Source organism: Lissotriton helveticus, chromosome 7 (assembly GCF_964261635.1).
Source record: "Lissotriton helveticus chromosome 7, aLisHel1.1, whole genome shotgun sequence".
In the NCBI taxonomy this organism is placed as follows: domain Eukaryota; kingdom Metazoa; phylum Chordata; class Amphibia; order Caudata; family Salamandridae; genus Lissotriton; species Lissotriton helveticus.
This window is the reverse complement of record NC_136068.1, coordinates 627533512-627552232: the sequence shown is the minus strand read 5'-3', so window position 1 is coordinate 627552232 and position 18721 is coordinate 627533512. Positions and strand designations below refer to the sequence as shown.

Sequence of the window (18721 nt, the reverse complement as noted above, 5' to 3'; positions counted from 1 at the left end):
GGAGATCGGTTCTAATAACGATCCACAGCCTGAAACTATTGGGCGTCCAGGAGGCGCCGAGGCATCTTTGTGTATTTTTGGTAATACATATAAAATGGGTGTCCTTGGATGTTTTGTTCTCAGAAATTCCAATTCTTTTTTGCCTAGGAATCCTTGCGCTGCACTTTCATCTAAAAACGCGAATAATTCGTTTTTGAGGTCAGATATAGGATCTTTTGGGATTTTCCGATAGCATGTTGTGTCCTCCAGTTGTCTGGTCACCTCTTTGATATATAGTTCTTTATCCCAAAGGACTATCGAACCGCCTTTATCTGCCTGTTTAATAATGACAGATGTATCTGCTTTCAAATTGGTAAGGGCGATGCGTTCAGCTTTTGAGATGTTGTATTTAATCCATTTTTTGTTATTTTCCATTTGGGTAATGGCTGATAACATGGTGCGTTCGAATGTTATCAGTTCCTTTGGGACTTTGTTGGTTGGAGGGCAAAAGGTAGATTTCTGTCGTAGGCCCGTTGTTTCCGTTGGCATTTGATACGTATTCTCTGCAAAAAATAATTTTAACCTTAATTTCCTGCAAAATTCAATGGTTTCAGTTTTTAATTTGATGAAGTCCGTATGTCTGGAAGGCACAAATGTTAATCCTTTCCGTAAGATGGATTCTTCATCCTTCGTTAGAATCTTGTCGGATAAATTAAATATGGGAGACGGCATTAGTTTTTGTAGTTTTGCCTCCTCGTTGACATTTCCCATGGTTGAGTGGTGTTCCTTGTTTTGCCTCTTTGTTTCGTCTGGCCTCTGCCTAAAAAAGATGAGCCCTGATGTTGTTGCTGGAATCCTTGATGTTGTTGTTGGTGGCCACCCCTTCTGTTGTAATTGTTTTGATGTGTGGAATTTCACCTTCGCTCGAACTGCCTGATGACGAGGTGTCCGAGAAGGTTATAAATTTGTTATAGGATCTACCTTGGTATTGTGTCAGATGTCTTTTTGACTCCGGTCTTGAATAGAAGTCGGCTTGAAGAAAAGGATAAACATTTGACTATTCATGGTTAAAAGAGGGCTGGAACCTATTATTTAAAAATACTCCTCTGAGTCTGATAGGACTGATGGTTGCCAAATACAAATCTTCCTTATGTAATGTTCAGTGGGTTGAATTTCTTACAGTTCACTAGGTTCCCTGTCACACGATATTATGTTGACTGAATCTGTTCTGCCACTGGGACTCCAGAATCCAAATTTTGGGAGTATTCTGGAGAGATTCCAGAAAATGTATGACACTAACCATGCTTTATTAGTTTTCAATTATTGTTTCTACCATAAAACCTATAAAACGTGGAACACATACTCAAATTGATAAGTAGATTAAGTGGTCACATAGAAGAAAACAATGAAGGCGAGCATTTAATGAACGGTAAGAAAAGCAAATAAAAACATGAAAATATTTAGATATATTGTACTCTATGGTTATTCTTTTAAGTATCAGGTTACATGTAAGGGAACTGGATGTTGCAGTAAGATCTATAGATGCATCAAGCTATTGAATGTAAATAAAACACAAAGTAAAAACGTAGCAAGGTGCCTTCACTTAATTAAATGGGTTGTTAATGTTCCTTACTAATCACTTAAATATGATGGTTAGAAGTTGTACAAACTGCAATGTTAGGGGCTGTACATGAGGAAAATATTTCTTAATTGTAACTATAGGTTTGCTGCTTGTTTGCATTTCAGATTAAAGTTTGTGCATACTGCCGCCATGTAGTGGTTCTGATCAGAATGACAATTTCTTCCAAAGGTTAATTTTATTGGTGTTGACTATGGCAGATTGTCTCGTTACCTTTCTCAAGAGGTCAAATGTATTCCGTGAATCATGATTTCAATAACTTACCTTGCTACCCACATGTAATTTCTGAAAAAGACTTACGATCTTAAATGTTCTGATTAAGTGGTGACATTAAAATGGTACATTTTCACATTTTAAACATCTTTCACACTGCATCTTAGCCCTTCACATTCTTGCTAATGATAAGGTAGTGAAAAATATAAGGCGGGGGAGGCACAGTGAGACTGACAGTTTGAATCAAAACTGACAGGTTGACAATCTGGCAAAAGATGGATTTTAATATTAGCCAGAAACTGTATTTGCTCCTTGTATTTTAATTTGAACCATTGCAGAGTTCATTTGTTATAGCAAATTGGAACAAATTAATCAAATTTTAGAGGTTTTTGCCTTGAAGGGTTTTTAGGCTTAAATTCATGCTTGATATCACTAAAGTGAAAAAGCTCCACACAAAAATATCAACAGGTAGCTTGCACCTGTAAAAAACCTAGGATTTTCTTTTTATTTTAATGTTTTGCTTGTAGGAAGTATACTGTACATATATGTTCTAAAATGCTATTATAATAGTGAAAAGGGGAGATGGAAATAAATGAAACGTGAATACTGACCTAACTGAAATTGTACCAGCATGGTAATATCACTGTGAAACAGGGTCTGAAAACGAAGTGCTGAGCTGGAATCTTGGATCTGCCTGCTTATGGTATGATTAACAAATTTCCGTTTTCTCTGTTTCAGTTTTTTTATTGTGATTGTTTTGCGGACACAGTGTAAACATTTACTAACAGACTGAAAAGATTTGGTGGTTTTTTAACTTGATAATGTTTACGGGTGAGCTATGTCAGTAGAGTTCAAATACGAGACAATGAGTCCATGCTAGCTAATTCATAAAAAAAGCATTAAAGAGGAACAACAAGTGAGGGCAAGGGAAAATGTGTCAAATTATATTTTACTTAAATGTGCACTGATTGCTGGGGCTGTTTGATCAAAATGTTCACTATCGCCCTAAGGAAGGGAGTGGAAGTTTCCAAAAGCCAGCACGTTGGACAAGAGCATAAATGAACTATGAATGTTTTTAAGAACTTGCTTTTTTCACTCCTGAGAATTCCAGAAAATACATTTTGTACATATAAGGTGTAGAGAAGTGGGCTTGTAGTGTAGAGAAACAGGTTTATATTGGCAGACTTCTTGGAATAACAGCTTAGTGTATTCACTTAAGGGCTTATGATTGGTCTATGATTTTCAATATTCAAATATAGCAATTTGTTTTTCTCCAACTGGCAGTCATGCTTCTGAACGAAATATCAGGAAATCTGAAGATGGTGTTAAGTGTGGCGCATTGTGGCTTCTAGATCGATGTCGGAGTCTTTCCCAGCAGGTCTATAGCCGACGCACACTCACAAAAACCAGATAAGATTCAGATCCAAGCATCAGATGAACCGTATATGAATGAGTAACAGATTGAAGCTGCAAAACTAGGACAAACCTCTGCCCTCCTCAGGTGAGAATTGAAAGATGCTAGCAGGCCCATCCCTCTGCCCTCTACAGATCTACATTGTATGTGTGGGGAGGAGAAGCACTAATATTCCTAGTCTGTGCCCTATTTAGATAAGCAAGGGAGGGTTTATGTGCCTATACATGTGCTCTCCTCATGAGATTGTGCTGGGGCGTTAGTATGCCTAAACCTGTACCCTTCTTGTACTGTCAGAGGGGACTGTCAGAGGGGAAGCACCAACATTACCTGTGCCCTCTTCAGATTAAAGGACTCCTTCTCTTTGGCTGTTCGGTTCTCAGACATGAACGTCTGGATCTCTTTCAATTTGCACTGTACATGCTCCAGTTGTACTTTCAAGTCCTCGGAGAGTTGTGCCGCTTCTACCGCCTGAGGGAGGGAAAGGGTGCGATATTTTAGAAAAGTTCGACGTTTTATGGAATTCGCTGGTTTCCAATGCCTATAGGACATAAAATGGAAGGGTGGTTAACAAGCAGGAGACAATTACAGCAGATGAGGCGCACTTACACAGTTGATTGGAAAAGAAAGGGGAGAGGAGGAAAAACCATCGCACGGACACAGAAAACACTAATCAGGTAGGCACTGTATACACAGGATATAACTTGTGTTGATATGAAAGGAGGAGGCAAGTCAATAACTGAAAGAAGAATAACATATTTAGGGTGGTCCCACCTTCCTCTTATTCAGCTCCAGTGCTTGAGTGCGCAATGTCAGCTCTTTCTCGATGGAACACAGATTCCCCTGTAAAACACGCTCCTTCTCCTCCAGCTTCTGCACCACCAACAGCTGAGAGTCCACCTGCAACACAACACCAGCATCAGATGGGAGCTCCAAGTCTGAATATCTCAGAGCCCACTAAAACATGGAGTTGCACCTGGAGCCATAGAGCAAAGGCAGCAAGAAGCATGACAAACCCGACCCAGCATGCATGCATTTGAAAGGCTTCTAGTGAAATAACACTCACCCAGAGATGTATCGTTTTTGATGCAATGTTTTTAGTCTAGCACCTCTGCCTCATTAACTAGCTAAAGCAAACAAACTCTAGTAAGACCATGAAGCCTGAAATGTTTTAGAGAACACTGGCTTCCTCATGGTATAACTCCTGCACTAAGGTTTACTTAAACAGAATCTAGCACCTATTGGGCAAACAGAATTAATAGGCTTAGGATCATATCTTGGGTAACCACTTTGCATTTTTTGTGTTCATAATAGTTAGAAATGCACTACTACAACATCTAAGGTAGCCCATTTTGATCACGTTCCGAGTAATAATAGTAGTGGTAGGAGTGGTGAAAAAGGTTATGCGCATGCAGCTTTTGGAGTAGACCACAATGTGAAAGAACTAAAGGAGGTCAGGAGGCAAGGGGATGGGAAGGGGCTGGAATGTTCAGAAGTAGACTAAGGGAAATAAGTGATGTAATTTTGGTTTTGGAGAAATATAGGATTTTTGGGTAATCCTGTGGTCAGGGAGCAGGTTACTTATTTTGCTTAGGAGGTTATGGGCAAGTGGCAAAAAGATGATTTAGGTAGCCTCAGCAAAAACGAGGGAATTACACCCAATTACCTGGCCAAATAGCCCCCAGAGCATTGAATACTGGACTAAACAGATGAGGTGCATAGATGTCTCCTCTGTTCGATTATACACCTAATTTTAATTCACTAAAAATGTGAGATATGTATCATTGTATTACCTTGAGCCAAGCTGGGAGGGACAGGCCCAGTTAAGATCATACTCCCAACCAAACCAATGTTAATCAGAACTGGTTTAATATGTAGTGTTGTGTCCATGACTAAGCATTTCTTCATATGTCACTGTACATGGGGCAGGAGAACAAGGGCTGGTCAACTGCTCTTCTTTTTAAATGTATAAACAAAGAGGGAGCATCAGGTCGTCCTCAAGCAAAATATAGGCAGTATTTCAAACTGGGCAAGTTAGCCAAGCACTCGAAATGTGTAGTAGGGGTTCTCAAACCATTAAGACCATGAAGGGACTTTCTGTTTGGGAGGATACCAGGCACACTTGGTTGATCCTTTGTTTTTAGATTGATGGTTGGGTTATGGAAAACATTTGTAAAGCCAGGGAGATTTCTCAGAGTAAAAGTAAATCTGTCTTTTCATGCGAGTTCGGCACCTTGCTCAGACCGCACGCACCTGTGACTTAAGTGCCAACACCTGATCAGCCAACTCATCCTTCTCCTCTCGCAGCAACTTGTGAATCTGGTTGGATTTGATGCGCTCGGACATGAGCTTGAAGTTGGCGTCATCTTTTTCACGCAGCTGCTGCATCAACCGCATATTCTGCTCCTGCATGTCCTCAAAAGCCTGACCAGTCACGTCCATCTCCGAAAGCAAGGCCTCCTCCTCCTAGGGGAAAGGGAGGTACAAGAGGGGAAAAGAGAGAAGGAAATAAGGGAGGAGGGGGAAGGGGGAGAGAGCGATAAAATGTTAAAATTGCGCTTAGTTCAATAATTGATGCCCAGCGCCCTATTTCAGTACAGATTTAGTACGATAGGGAGGTGTGAGAAAGTGCCTCTTTTGACACCTTTCCTGGAAAATTATCTATTTTTGATTGAAAGTGCAAAGGGTCACAGACCCCTTGGGAACCCCTCACCAAGGCCATGCCAACTGCCTCTGCAGCCTGCATGCCTTGGTACAGACAAATAGACATGGCACACTGCCTGTGTGCCATGTTAAAGCAGCTGTAGGAAGCTGGCTATGTATATGGTATACCACTAGGTGGTTAGACCATGGAATGTGTCCAGAAATTCCCCCAGAAGTGTACACGACTTAAAGCAAACCCAAAATCCTCTGTATGTGGTATTGTGGGCGAGAAGCCTTAGGCCTAACACAGAGGAGTACAAGACATTCGTTGTGCATACAAGGACCGATAAATGGCACAACGCTAAAAGGAGATCCACACCAATTTTATTAAAAAAAAGCGGTGCTCAAGATTTATTTTAAGACCAAGAGATACAAAAAAGGTAAGTACGTTTTTAAATAGGAATTCTTTTCAGTTTCAAAAGTGACCACTTAGTGCAATTTTCATTCTTTGCAATGTTAACCTATGGAGGAAAACATTAATGGGATTTTACAGGTAAGAATACCACTTACAGTTCCAGTCTTCAGGTTGCAGGGTCAGCAGATGGCAAGGTTCAGGTAAGTACAGACACTGCACCACCAGCGGCACAGGGGCGGTCGGGTGCAGAGGTCAAAGTTGAAGATCAGGCCCAAATGTTACCCAACAGAGACTGGTGTTGCTTGAAGAGACACTGCTGACGGGTAAGTAAATTGGTAGCAGGGGTCAAGCTTCAGAGGTTCACCCCCAGATATGTTTCTGGACCTCTGGGTCGAGGACCTGCTGCTCCCTGGGGCCTAAAACAATGCACATCCTGGGACCCGGTGCCAAGCCTCCTCCCCCAGGATGGGCAGGGTTCACGAAGAGGAAGCTTCAAAGGCTTGCCGCTTGTGTGAGCTTCCCCAGGCCAATTGCTGCTTTCAGCAACTGGTCCCCACTGCTTCTGACCCCCACTTTGGGCGGGAGAACCGGCGGGCAAAACAAGTGAGGTGTGCGTCCACCTCTGCCAACTCCACCCCTCAAGTGAGGGGGGGGGGGCGAGGTGAAGCACAAATCTCAGTCCACACCATCTTCAAGCTGGGAGTACTCAGCCAACCAGAGACAAGCACATGCCCCCCTCCCACTGTAGGGTGGCACAATAGGGGGTGCACCCACCCCAGGGAAGGGACCCATTGGTCCCTGCCTTTTACCTACCTGTAACGCCCCTAAATCTAGTATTTAGGGGCACCCCTGAACCCTGCTTCCTCAGAGCCAGACAAGAAACAAAAAGAAGAAGGAGGACCGAACAGCCATTCAGCAGCTAACAAGAGGAAGACGCCCACTGACTTGCCGAAGCCCGACCGGCCTGTCTCCCCCTCAAACCTGCTCCTGCGAAATCCCGGTGTGTCCTGCAGCTATCAACCTCAAAACCCCCGGAGGACTAGCCCGCCTTCACTTCCAAAGACTGCTTCTCCCGTGAACACCGGATTTGTTCAACTGCAACCTCTGGCAGCAGCCGGAATCCACAAATTCGCCTCACTCTGCACCTGCCGTCCACGGCCCGAGCTCCAGTGGGCAAACGCCAAAAGGCACCCCTGCACCAGATGCCCCCAAACCGATGGTGCCTAACCAACCCCTAATTTCCCAACTTGCCTCCCAAAGTGGTGTTTGCACCCAGAAGTCCTTAGTCTCCCTGCATGCAGTGCTTTTGCAAACGGGAGGTTCTCCAATGGAAACAACAGGGAATCCGACCTCGAAACAGCACCCTGCACGAGGTAGCCTTAGTGCCGCTGAGGGCGCAGATTTGGTGCTTATTGCCCATTTGCCCTGGGCTAAAGTCCAGGAGCTTTGCTCCCACAAACCAGTGGCCTGCTTGCCAGCAGCGACCAACCAGAGGCCCCCTATTCACCATTGGATAACATTGGGCCTCAACAATTGGCACCCGGCTGCCCAAGTGCCGCTGAGGGTGTAACAAGAGTGTATCACTGACCCTGGGGGACCCCGGCGTCCAACTACAGAACCTCAACTCCAAAGACTGATTACTTACCTAAAAACCAATAACCATATTTTCCTCTATGTGGAGAAGTGTGGCTCAGTGGTTAGAGGCGGCAGACCCGGAAGCTGAGATCGGCCGTGGACCAGGGTTCGATTCCCCGCCTCGGCGGGTCTCGGGCTCTAAAATTCCACGGACTCGATAATTCTTGCTCCGGTGCCTACTCGACTCACGGGGTCACACTCTGCGACTCTGGGCAATAGCTTGCTTAATCTCCACTACGGCCCCTCGCGGCGGGATGCCGGGCTTTTACCTTGTGGATACCCTGCCGGGGTATCTCACAGGGGAGTACCAGGACGGGTTCCCTAAGCAAGCGCTTAGATACCGTGTCGGTGATTTGCGCTATATAAATACATGTAGTCTAATGGCAGCACTGCACTTACAGTGCCCTTCCTGGGCACTGTAAGTACAGTGCTGCCATTAAGAGTATATGGTGATGGGAGGTTGTCATTACAAACTCCACAGAACCATGATGGCTTCACTGAAGACTGAAGTTTGATATCAAACAACTCAGCACATTAAACCCACACTGATGCCAGTGTGGGATTTAATGCAAAATGCACAACAGAGGGCAACTTAGAGTTGCCCCCTGAACCTAACCTACAATCCACGTCTTGTCTGAGAGGCTGCCTAAGCTGTAACACCGGTCCCAGGATGCTTGTTTTCGGTCCAGGGAAGACATGGCTTGGCAGTTCGGGCTGGACTGTTCCCATGAGGAACAGGGTCAGACTGATTTGCATATGGCCATGTCTGAACTGGGGCGGTGGAGTGAGCTAAAGAATGGTGATGGATTAAACCCAGATCAGTTGACTGGGGTGAGTGTTTGATGTGCTCAAACGCTCCGTCCATCACCCCCTTTTGTATAGGCTTTAACACAGCAGACATGTTGCTGGACCACCGGGTAGAGAGCCATCCGCTCTCCTGGGCCTGCAACAATGCACGTCCTGGCTGAGGTGCTAGGTCTCCTCCCCCAAGGTTGGGCAGGAGAAGCTTCAAAGGCATGCCACCTTTGTGAGCTTCTCCAAACCACTTGCTGTACCCAGCAACTGGCCCCACCAGTTCTGACCCCCACTCTGGCGGGAAGACTGGCGGGAAACCCTACGTGAGGAAAGGGGGTGTGCCAGCCTGTGCCAACTCCACCCCTCAGGTGGGAGAGGCGAGGTGAAGCTCAACTCCGGGCTCCGGCTATCTTGAGGAAGGGGAGCCCTGCCCAATCAGAGATAGGCTTCTGCCCCCCTCCCACAGGAGAGGAACAGGATAGGAGGTGTACTCACCCAAGGACAGGGACCCATTGGTCCCTGCCCTTACCCTACCTGTAACGCCCCTAAATTTAGTATTTAGGGGCACCCTGAACCTTCCTTCCTCAGATCCCTATTTAAAACAAGCAATAAGATCAAGAAACCAGAAGACCTGCCATGCAGCTGCTCACAAGAGGACGACACCAACTGACTTGGCCCCAGCCCTACCAGCCTGTTGATCCTTGAACCTGCTCGAAAAAAACCCTGGCGCCTTCAGTGGTCAGCAACCTCACAAACTATGGAGGACCTGACTGCCTTGAGACTCTACCAAGACTGGGACTCCCATGAGCAGTGGTTCTGCTCAAAAAGCAACACCCCTGGTGCCAGCCAGGAACCGCAAATCCAGCACACTCTGCACCCGCCGAGCCCGGCCTGTGCCTGAGTGGACAAAGACCCTGATGATGTCCCCCTGGCGATTGTGACCTGATATCGAGTGCCCAAGGACCCTCGTCGACGACCCAGACGACGCCTGCAGCCTCACAACCAGGGACCCCTCCAACCGCGACCAGCAGAGGGTAAGATTTCCCGACATCAAAACACACCCCTGCGCCCAACTCCGGGGTGCCTACCTATCTTCCAAAATCCCAACTTACCCCTCGAAGTGTTGGTCACTCCTGAAGAGTCTCCGTCTCCGAGCCTGCAGCCTTTGTTCATCTTCCATGTTCTCAATTGAATAACAATGAGCACCCAATGGCTCAAAAGCACCCTGCACCCAGCCGCCTGAGTGCCCCTGGCAGCGCAACCTTGGTCCTAATCTACTTCCCCATTTACCCTGAGCAAGTGACCAGGAGCCCAACTCCCACAGCTGCGTGGCCTGCTTGCCAGCAGCCACCAACCGAAGGCCCCCTGCCGCCCATAGGCTATCACTGGGTCTAACTCTCTCTGCACCCGGCTGACCTGTGCCGCTGAGGGTGTACCAACTGTACCTACCTGACCCTGGGAGACCCCCGAGTCTATGCCCAGAACCTTAACTCTGCCAGTCGAGTGCTTACCCAAAAGCCGATATCTCACTTTTCTTCCATAGGGTAACATTGACTGGGTTCACTTGGAAATTCTTCAAAGTGTGGAGTTTTTGGAACTTTAAAATATTCATCTAAAATCAGTTGAACAACGAATTCCAATTTACTCACCTGTTATCAGGAGAGAACTCAGTGCTGCATCTTTTAGCCCAGCACTGACCCTGAAAAGTAATTTTAACTGTACTTACCAGTAACTTGAATTTCCTTCCATAGGAATCCATTGTCTGGTTATCACCAGAAAAGTTTCGAAGTGTTGATTTTCAAAAACTACAAATATTCCTTAAAAATCGCCTGTATGACTTAAACGCATTCTTTCAATTGTTTACAGGAGATGCACCAGTGCTGGATCCAGGATCCAACACAGAGTAAGAAAAAGTAACGATAACATACTTACCTAAGTGAATTTCCTCCTGTAGGATAACTGTGGTGATTCTATGTGAAAGAGTTTCTAAGTGTCAACTTTTAAAATACAAAAATGTTCCTTAAAAATCACAACTGTAACGAAAATGCTTTTACTCAACTGTTTACAGGAGATCTCCCAGAACTGAATCTAGGATACAGTCCTGTGGTTAGAAAAATAATCCATAAAGTAATGAATTGCATTTAACTAGAAATTCCCATTGAGCGTACTTACCTTTTAACGTACATCTTTTTCTTAAAATAAATCTTGAAAAGAAGCTTATTTTTATAAAATTGGTGTTGATCTCCTTTCTGAGTCGTGTCATTTATTAATAACTGTGTGCATAACAAATGTCTTACAATCCTCTGTGTTCGCCTAAGGCTGCACACTACCACAAAAAGAGCACTCTGGGTTAATATTGAGCCCTCTACACTTCTGGAGGAATATCTGGACTCTCTACATGGTATTACCGCTTAGTGGTATATCACATAAAGAGCCAACTTCCTACAGGAGGAGACACTGGTGCAGCAGGATCATCAAGCGCTCAGTGGTATGAGGACACTGGCTGGGTCCTGGGAGGCAGAAGCAGATACACCCATTAACCAGTAACATGACATTAGCTGAAATTAGGTATTGGGAGATAAGCAAAACCAAATGCTTCAGTGAGATAAGGAGCAATCAGAATATGGCTCTGGCTAAGGCCCCAGGGGGTCTGCAGTGTGTCTCTTGGACAATGTAGGCGTTTACAGTTTGCTTTACTAGGGGGCAGAGATGATTAAAAAGGTGGAGTATGGAAAACAGCCTTGGGATTAGAAAATCCGTAGGAGAGCAAGATCTCTCACAATTCTGCACATCACACTACAGAGGTACATAAACAAAGCTTTTTTGATTTCAGGTTTATATTACTTGAGTATCATCACTTCTCAAATGCCACCTCACTCACTATCCCCACTCTTCATTACCCTTCAGCACTGTTCTCTCTGACTTGACCTACTTTCCATTTCCAACTGTGTTTATCAGCTACATACTCGTTCTGGCTTGGTTTCCTTTCACACTCTCTTCCCCCTTTGTCATTCTCACTCCTATGCAATTCCTACCCCCCACCCCCAATCTACATCTAGTCTTCAACCCTTGCTTCTCTATCCCAAACTGGTACAGGCACAATCAGCCTCGTTGACCTAATCCTGCAAAACACCAATAACACTTCCCTGAAAACCTCCACCTAGCCTTTGTGGCTTTATCCCCTTCTCCAGTATTGAATCTTTCATAGATTCACCTGCTGGACTCTTCCCTGTCGCCATGGTGGGAGTCCCACAGTACCTAATTAAGCAGTACTATTAGAAAGCATTGAAACAGATAGTAAATTTGTAAGCAAATCCACATCATTAGAATAGAACCAAACTTCAACCAATCCGAGACGAGCCTCAGACCCATCTCCCTTGCAGAGCGCCACCATACCTCAGATTTCTAACCGCAAGTCGTGTGTGAGGGAGTTTTCCTGAGCTCTGCTCAGTTCTTTCAGTTGGTGAACTTTTGACCCTGATCTGTTCTTCTCTGGAACAATTCCCTACTGATTTCATGAGGGATTTTGTTTTATCTTCATCTTCACTACCTTTTCAAGATCTCAAAAGGATCTAATAGGATACTCAGATCTTACAGGTCTTGTCGGAAGGCAAGGCTATTTTCAGAAGGTCCTCACAAAGACTGCCTTTACTACTTATATCCCAAGCATACTGCCAGGGATTGTAAATATTGCAGAACCCTCTCTGCCAAAACTGATAAGGAAAGAAAGGACAGATTATTGTTATGGCTCCAAAAGCAGAAGACCAGATCTGAATCTGGATCTGATGAGGAGGGAGGAGTAGTTTCTGTCCTGTAACTCCAGTTCTGTAGTAGGGGTATCTCTGTTATAGTCATAATCTAGTGAATAGTCCCGCCCATGTTCGTGGATACCGGAGCAATCCAAAATAATCTCTTAAATTGTCAAAAAATGCAGACCTGTACAGACACTTAAGAGAGAATTTAAAGACAGATAATGCAGCCTATATCCACAAGCTACACTGTCCAGTACGTCAACTAGAAATTCCATCAAAAATCCACAAACAGCACAGCCTGTCCAAATTTCTCCACAGAGAAAAACTTTCCTTTCCCAGCAAAATCCTCTGGAATGATAGGGAGGAAGGAGTGGACAGACAAGCCCCATAGGCTGCCATTATGTGGCTCAGAACAGGATACTGTGCCTTTAAGAAAACTTTCCAGAACTCTCTCAGTATCCCAGAATGCAAAGCAGGTCCCTTTTACTTTCAGTTCTTTTTGAAGGCGTAACACGCCAGACCTGTAGCATTCCTTACATGAATATCTCTCTCCACCGGGGAGGAGGGCGGGCGCTTATGACTATAACAGATACCCCTATTACAGAACTGGAGTTACAGGACAGAAACTACTCTTTCTGTAGAAGGGGATCTCTGAGTATAGTCATAATCAAGTGAATAGAATGGCAAGCCCATCCCCACACCAAAGCGGCGGTGGAGAGAAGAGAAATAACACCACTACTGTGCGAACAGATTTCGCAGCGAAGCCTGCCCAACCTGAGCGTCTGTCATGGCATCAGTGTCCAAACAGTAATGCTTAGCAAAGGTATGGATCAACTTCCAAGTGGCCGCCTTGCAGATTTCTGCAATTGGAACATTACTTGGCAAAGCAGTCGTTGCAGCTTTGCCCCTGGTGGAATGAGCCTTAGGTTTACCCCCTAAGGTCTTATTAGCCTTCTGGTAACACAATTGTATACAGGACACAATCCACCTCGAGATGGAATGTTTTGAGGTAGCAAGACCGGGCCTGACTGATCCATAATTGATAAACAATTGGTCTGACCTACGAATATCTTTGGTTTTATCCAGATAAAATTTCAACACCCTCCTAACATCCAGGGAATGCAGAGACCTTTCCGCTGGAGATGAAGGATTCTGAAAAAACGTATGTAAAGTTATGGTCTGGTTAACATGGAAATCAGAGATAACCTTTGGAAGAAATTTAGGGTGAGTACGCATAACAACCTTAGCAGCATGAAATACAGTATAAGGTTCTTGGCAACATAACGCCTGATTTTCACTCACCCTGCGGGCCGATGTGATGGCCACGAGGAACGCCGCCTTCCAGGACAGGTGCTGTAACGAAGCCTTATGAATATGTTCAAAAGGCTCCTTCATCAATCTGGACAGCACCACATTCAATTCCCATGAAGGTGAAGGAAGCGGACAGGAGGTAACACTTTCTTCAAGCCTTCCAAAAAATCCTTCCCCACAGGGATCTGGAAGAAGGAAGTCTGTGAAGGGCATTTCCTGTAGGCAGTAAGCGCAGCGAGATGAACCTTAATGGAATGGAAATTAAGGCCAGACTGCGCCAAATGTAGAAGATACGGAAGGATGACATCTTCCTTACATGTCGTTCGATCATAGTTCTTGGACTAAGCTGCCGCGCTTTTTACCTGCTAGTACTCGCCATAATTTTAAGTATCTGTTTCTGCATTTTAGATCCTGCGGCGCTTTAACGCTCACCTTGTTAGCGCTCACCCTTTTGGTTAGAATCTCCCTTTAACACTCGTTATTCTGTCGGCGTCCGTAGGCCGGGGAATCTTCTGAGGCATACCGGCACATAATTGCACACTTCCCCGCATTCGGCGGGGTTAGACAGACTTAGTCGGGTCCGCCATCTTGGGTTGGGTAGTGAGGCGAGGCACTCCGCGGCCATCTTGCGTAAGGCAAGTGGCTAGTAGGCGGTCCTCCGCTCAGTGTAATAGTACTTAAGATGGACAGACCGACGCGCAGCGGGCGCGTCGTAGGCGCGCCGGAGGTGCGCCAGAGGTAAGCCCGTTTGCGCCCGTTCGCGCAACGGACGCGCTTAGGGCCGCTACCTCTGGCCCCTCTGGGCCACGTCGTATCGCCTACTCTCGGGCTGAGCTTCTCAGACTCAGACCTAGTCAGAACCCGGCTAGGCAACCAACCAGCAGGCAAATTTCCTGCGGTATGCTTAATGTCAGGTCCCTCTGCAAGCACTACACGGAAATTGCCTTTTTAATCGAATCCGAAAAACTTGATGTCCTGTTTCTCACAGAAACATGGACTCGGGAAGACTGTGAGGTTGAGTTGGGCTTAGCTTGCCCCTTAGGCTATAAAATCAGCCATACCCCTCGCCCACTCCACCGAGGAGGGGGAATCGGGTTCATTTATAAAGACTCGCTGACCCTCTCCCAGCTAAAGATCCGAGAGGTACCTGGATTCGAACTGATGGGTTTTTCAGTCAAACAGCAGGAGTTGACGCTTTGCTCGGGTGTCTTGTGTTACCGTCCCCCGGGACCGGCACCCTCCATCTCACTCCTTATTGATTTGATCTATGAACTCTCTAGCTCCCATTCCAAATTATTGATTCTGGGTGATTTTAATCTGTGGGCAGGCGGCTCACTGGACAACGCCTTTTTTTCCCTTAGTCAAGCCTGCTTGGATATTAAGTTGGAACAGCTGGTGAACGCCACCACGCATCGGAGGGGTCATATCCTGGACTTGGTATTTGCGGACCCACAATGGGTATCATTGGAGGATATTAAGTGCCAGTCGTGGACAGACCATTTTCTGATTATGTTCTCTCTCTGTTCAGAGGATCACACCTCGCGTGAGGTAGGTTTGCCCCAAGCTAAGCTAGAGAGACCTTGGTCCCGTATTCTTAAAACCTCTCCAATACCAAATATTTTAGGTAGGGATTTTAAGCTTGGCAATACTGCTGAAGAGAGTTATACTCTCTTCTGTCAGTCTATCTCGAGCTCGCTGGATCAGTTGGCACCCCTCCGGAAGTCACGAGGGAGGGTGAATCGAGCTAGCCCTTGGTATACGAGTGAACTACGCCAGCTTAAACTCAACTGTAAACGGGCAGAAAGGGCGTGGAGGAGACAGTATTCAGAGTCGGAGAAAACTGTATTCCGGACCGCCATGAAAAAATATAAGGCTCAGATCAAGTTGGCTAAGGCGACCTATCTGGAAGCCACCTTGAATCAGGCCTCAAACAAAGCACAGGCCCTTTTTAAAATCGTCAGGGACCTTTCCCACCCTACGTGTGTGGCCAGCTCTGTTCCCTCATCGCAAGCTCTTTGTGACTCACTTGCTGACGCCTTTGAGGAGAAAATCTGTAGAATTTTGGAGGGTCTGCAGGACCCAGTTAATGCCCCCCCTGGTTTGGGAGTTCCGGAAGCGATGGCCGTCGACTCCCGCAGAGGGCTATTCACCTCTGTCTGGAAGCTCCGGCCACGTCTTCCAGTCGACCCCGACCAGAGATCCGGGCCCTCAGCTTGGGAGCTCCGGTGATTGAGGCCAGTCGACCCCAGCTGAGTGGCTCTCCCCTTCCCGCTCTGGACCAGGCTCTCAGTCTGGGAGCTCCGGCGACTGAGGCCAGTCGACCCCAGCTGAGCAGCTCTTCTTTTCCCTCCTCGGATCAGGCCTTCAGTCTGGGAGTTCCGGCGACTGTGGTCAGTGGACCCCAGCTGAGTGGCTCTCCTCTTCCCATTTTGGACCAGGCTCTCAGTCTGGGAGCTCCGGCGAGTGAGGCCAGTCGACCCCAGCTGAGTAGCTCTTCCTTCTCCTCCTCGGACCAGGCCTTCAGTTTGGGAGCTCCGGCGATTGTGGCCAGTCGACCCCAGCTGAGGAGCTTTCCCCTTCCCTCCTTGGAGGAGTTTGGCAGCCTTGCCCTTACGATCTCATCTGGCTCGCCTCTCGATCCTCTCCCTCCAAAATTTTGGAGGTTGTTCCAGGAGGAACTGTTTCAGCCCTTGCACTCTATCTGCTGCCAGTCGTTCGAATCAGGAACTGTACCGGGTTGTTGGAAGAAGGCAGTGGTATCCCCGCTTTTAAAAAAATCTACGCTTGACCCTGCTTGTCTTTCCAACTACCGGCCAATTTCCCTGCTTCCTTTTCCAGTTAAAATCATGGAAAAATTGGTCACCCGCACTCTGTCCGGCTTCTTAGAAGGGAACGCCTGGCTGGATGAGACGCAATTCGGCTTCCGCCCAGCTCATGGGACGGAATCCGCGTTAGTGACCGTGTTAGACACTCTGCGGGCGCGAGTCGACAGTGGTCGAGCAGCCTTTTTGGTGCTGCTCGACATGTCGGCCGCGTTCGACACGGTCAGCCATCCTACCTTAATATCGAGGCTGGAAGAGTGCGGGGTCAAAGATAAGGCCAGGGACTGGCTAATTTCCTATTTGAACGACCGTCAGCAGCGGGTCTCGCTCCCTCCCTTTAGTTCAGAGGAGCGGAGGGTAGGACAAGGAGTACCTCAGGGCTCAGCCATCAGCCCGATACTCTTTAATATCTACCTCCGCCCCTTAGTCCAGCTCATTAAATCTTTTGGGATCTCCGCATTTAATTATGCGGATGATACCCAGCTGGTCTTTTCACTCGAGGGACAGGATGCAGTCCCGCTGGAGACTTTCCATCGGTGCATGCAGGCTACAGCGGAATGGCTCCGCTCGAACTCGTTACAGTTCAATGGAACTAAGACGGAGGTTCTGCACTGTTCTACCGATCGAGTTCCTAGAGATCTCCCAAACAACTTCTGGCCCCAGTCATTCTCAGACACAGTGTCAGCCGCACAATCGGTGCGTAATCTGGGCGTCATTTTTGGGCCCAACTTGCAGTTGGATCTGCACGTAAACAAGACTACTTCAACGTGCATGATGCTTATTCGCATGCTGCGCAAGGTTTTACCCCTTCTCCCTGAGCAAGCCAGACCTGAAGTAGTGCGGAGTACCATCTTAAGTCGACTCGACTATTGTAACGCACTACTTCTGGAAGCCCCGGTAACACTTCTGGGCAAGCTCCAAAGGGTACAAAACCTTGCAGCCAAACTTGCCTTATCCCGCCCTTATTACAGCTCTTCTACGGCTGCGTTACAGGTACTTCATTGGCTCCCGGTCCATCTACGTGTTCGCTATAAAGCAGCATGCATTGTGTTTAGAGCTATTCATGGCTTGGGCCCGGTCCCCGTGCAAAGAATGTTTGCCTGGTATTTTCCATCTCGAGCCCTTCGGTCCTCTTCATCCAGGCTACTAGTAGTCCCTCGGTTCCAGAGAGTGAGGATGGGCGGCCGTTCGTTCAGAGTAGCGGCGGCAAAACTTTGGAACTCCTTGCCAATATCCTTACGGAGTCTTGAAAATCTCTCAGCCTTTAGGAAGGCGTTGAAAACTTACCTCTTCCCTAGGACAGGTTAGCTGCTGAATTTGCTGAACTCGCTGGATCAGTGTTCAAAAGCGCCAGGATGCCCTTGGTGGTGACAGGCTTGCGCTATACAAATATACCACAATACAATACAATACTTGCACCAGATGCAGAATCTCTTCCACTTGTAAGCATAGGAAGTCCCAGTGGAGGGCCGCTTAGACTCCTTCAGTATGTCCATACAATCTTCTGGTAGATTCAAATAGCCATATTGCACTATCTCAGGAGCCATGCTGCCAAACTCAAAGACAAGTGGTTGGGGTGCACCATCTGCCCCAGAACTTCGTGAGAAGGTCCGGCCGGCACGGCAGCCGTATGTGAGGAAGGAGAGACCGGTGAAGCAGGTCCGTGAACCACCACTGTCTGGGCCATTCCGGGGCAATCAGAATCATCCACGCCCTGGATTGGGACATCTTGATGAGCACCGCCGGAATCAGGGGAATGGGTGAAAAAGCGTGTGAGAAGTTGGCCTGATATATGATGCTCACTAGTTCTAGTGATCACCTTGTATCAGTCCAAACAACCCTTATGGTGATTGGTTGTAAAGTCAACCGTATAGACCAGCTATCCTAGTAGCGTGGACAAAAGCAGTCTTTTAGGCTAATCTCTTTTGGCATGTGAAGCCAGCTGTTTTACCATAGTATAACCCCTTGAATATCAAATGAAAGGACACCACACAGGTTGTTATGAAAAATAAACAGTCTATTTATTTATAACAACACCTCTGAACTCTTTATGAGATCAGAGGGCTAAGCACAGGACAATACTAAAAAGGAAATAAGAGTTCGCAC

At 46.8% G+C, this 18721-nt stretch overlaps 1 protein-coding gene across 2 annotated transcripts in view; it reads right to left on the bottom strand.

Moving 5' to 3' along the window:
• The window catches only part of RNF40 (ring finger protein 40), a 212162-nt gene that overhangs the window by 48636 nt on the left and 144805 nt on the right, over positions 1–18721 (bottom strand). The window contains exons 16-18 of one of the 2 annotated variants that reach the window (XM_078652854.1): positions 5496–5708; positions 4017–4142; positions 3573–3713 (exon numbers count right to left, since the gene is read on the bottom strand). In XM_078652854.1, coding sequence (XP_078508980.1) covers positions 3573–3713; positions 4017–4142; positions 5496–5708 — 480 coding nt within the window. The remainder of the gene's footprint in view (positions 1–3572; positions 3714–4016; positions 4143–5495; positions 5709–18721) is intronic. The other variant, XM_078652855.1, reaches the window with a different exon arrangement.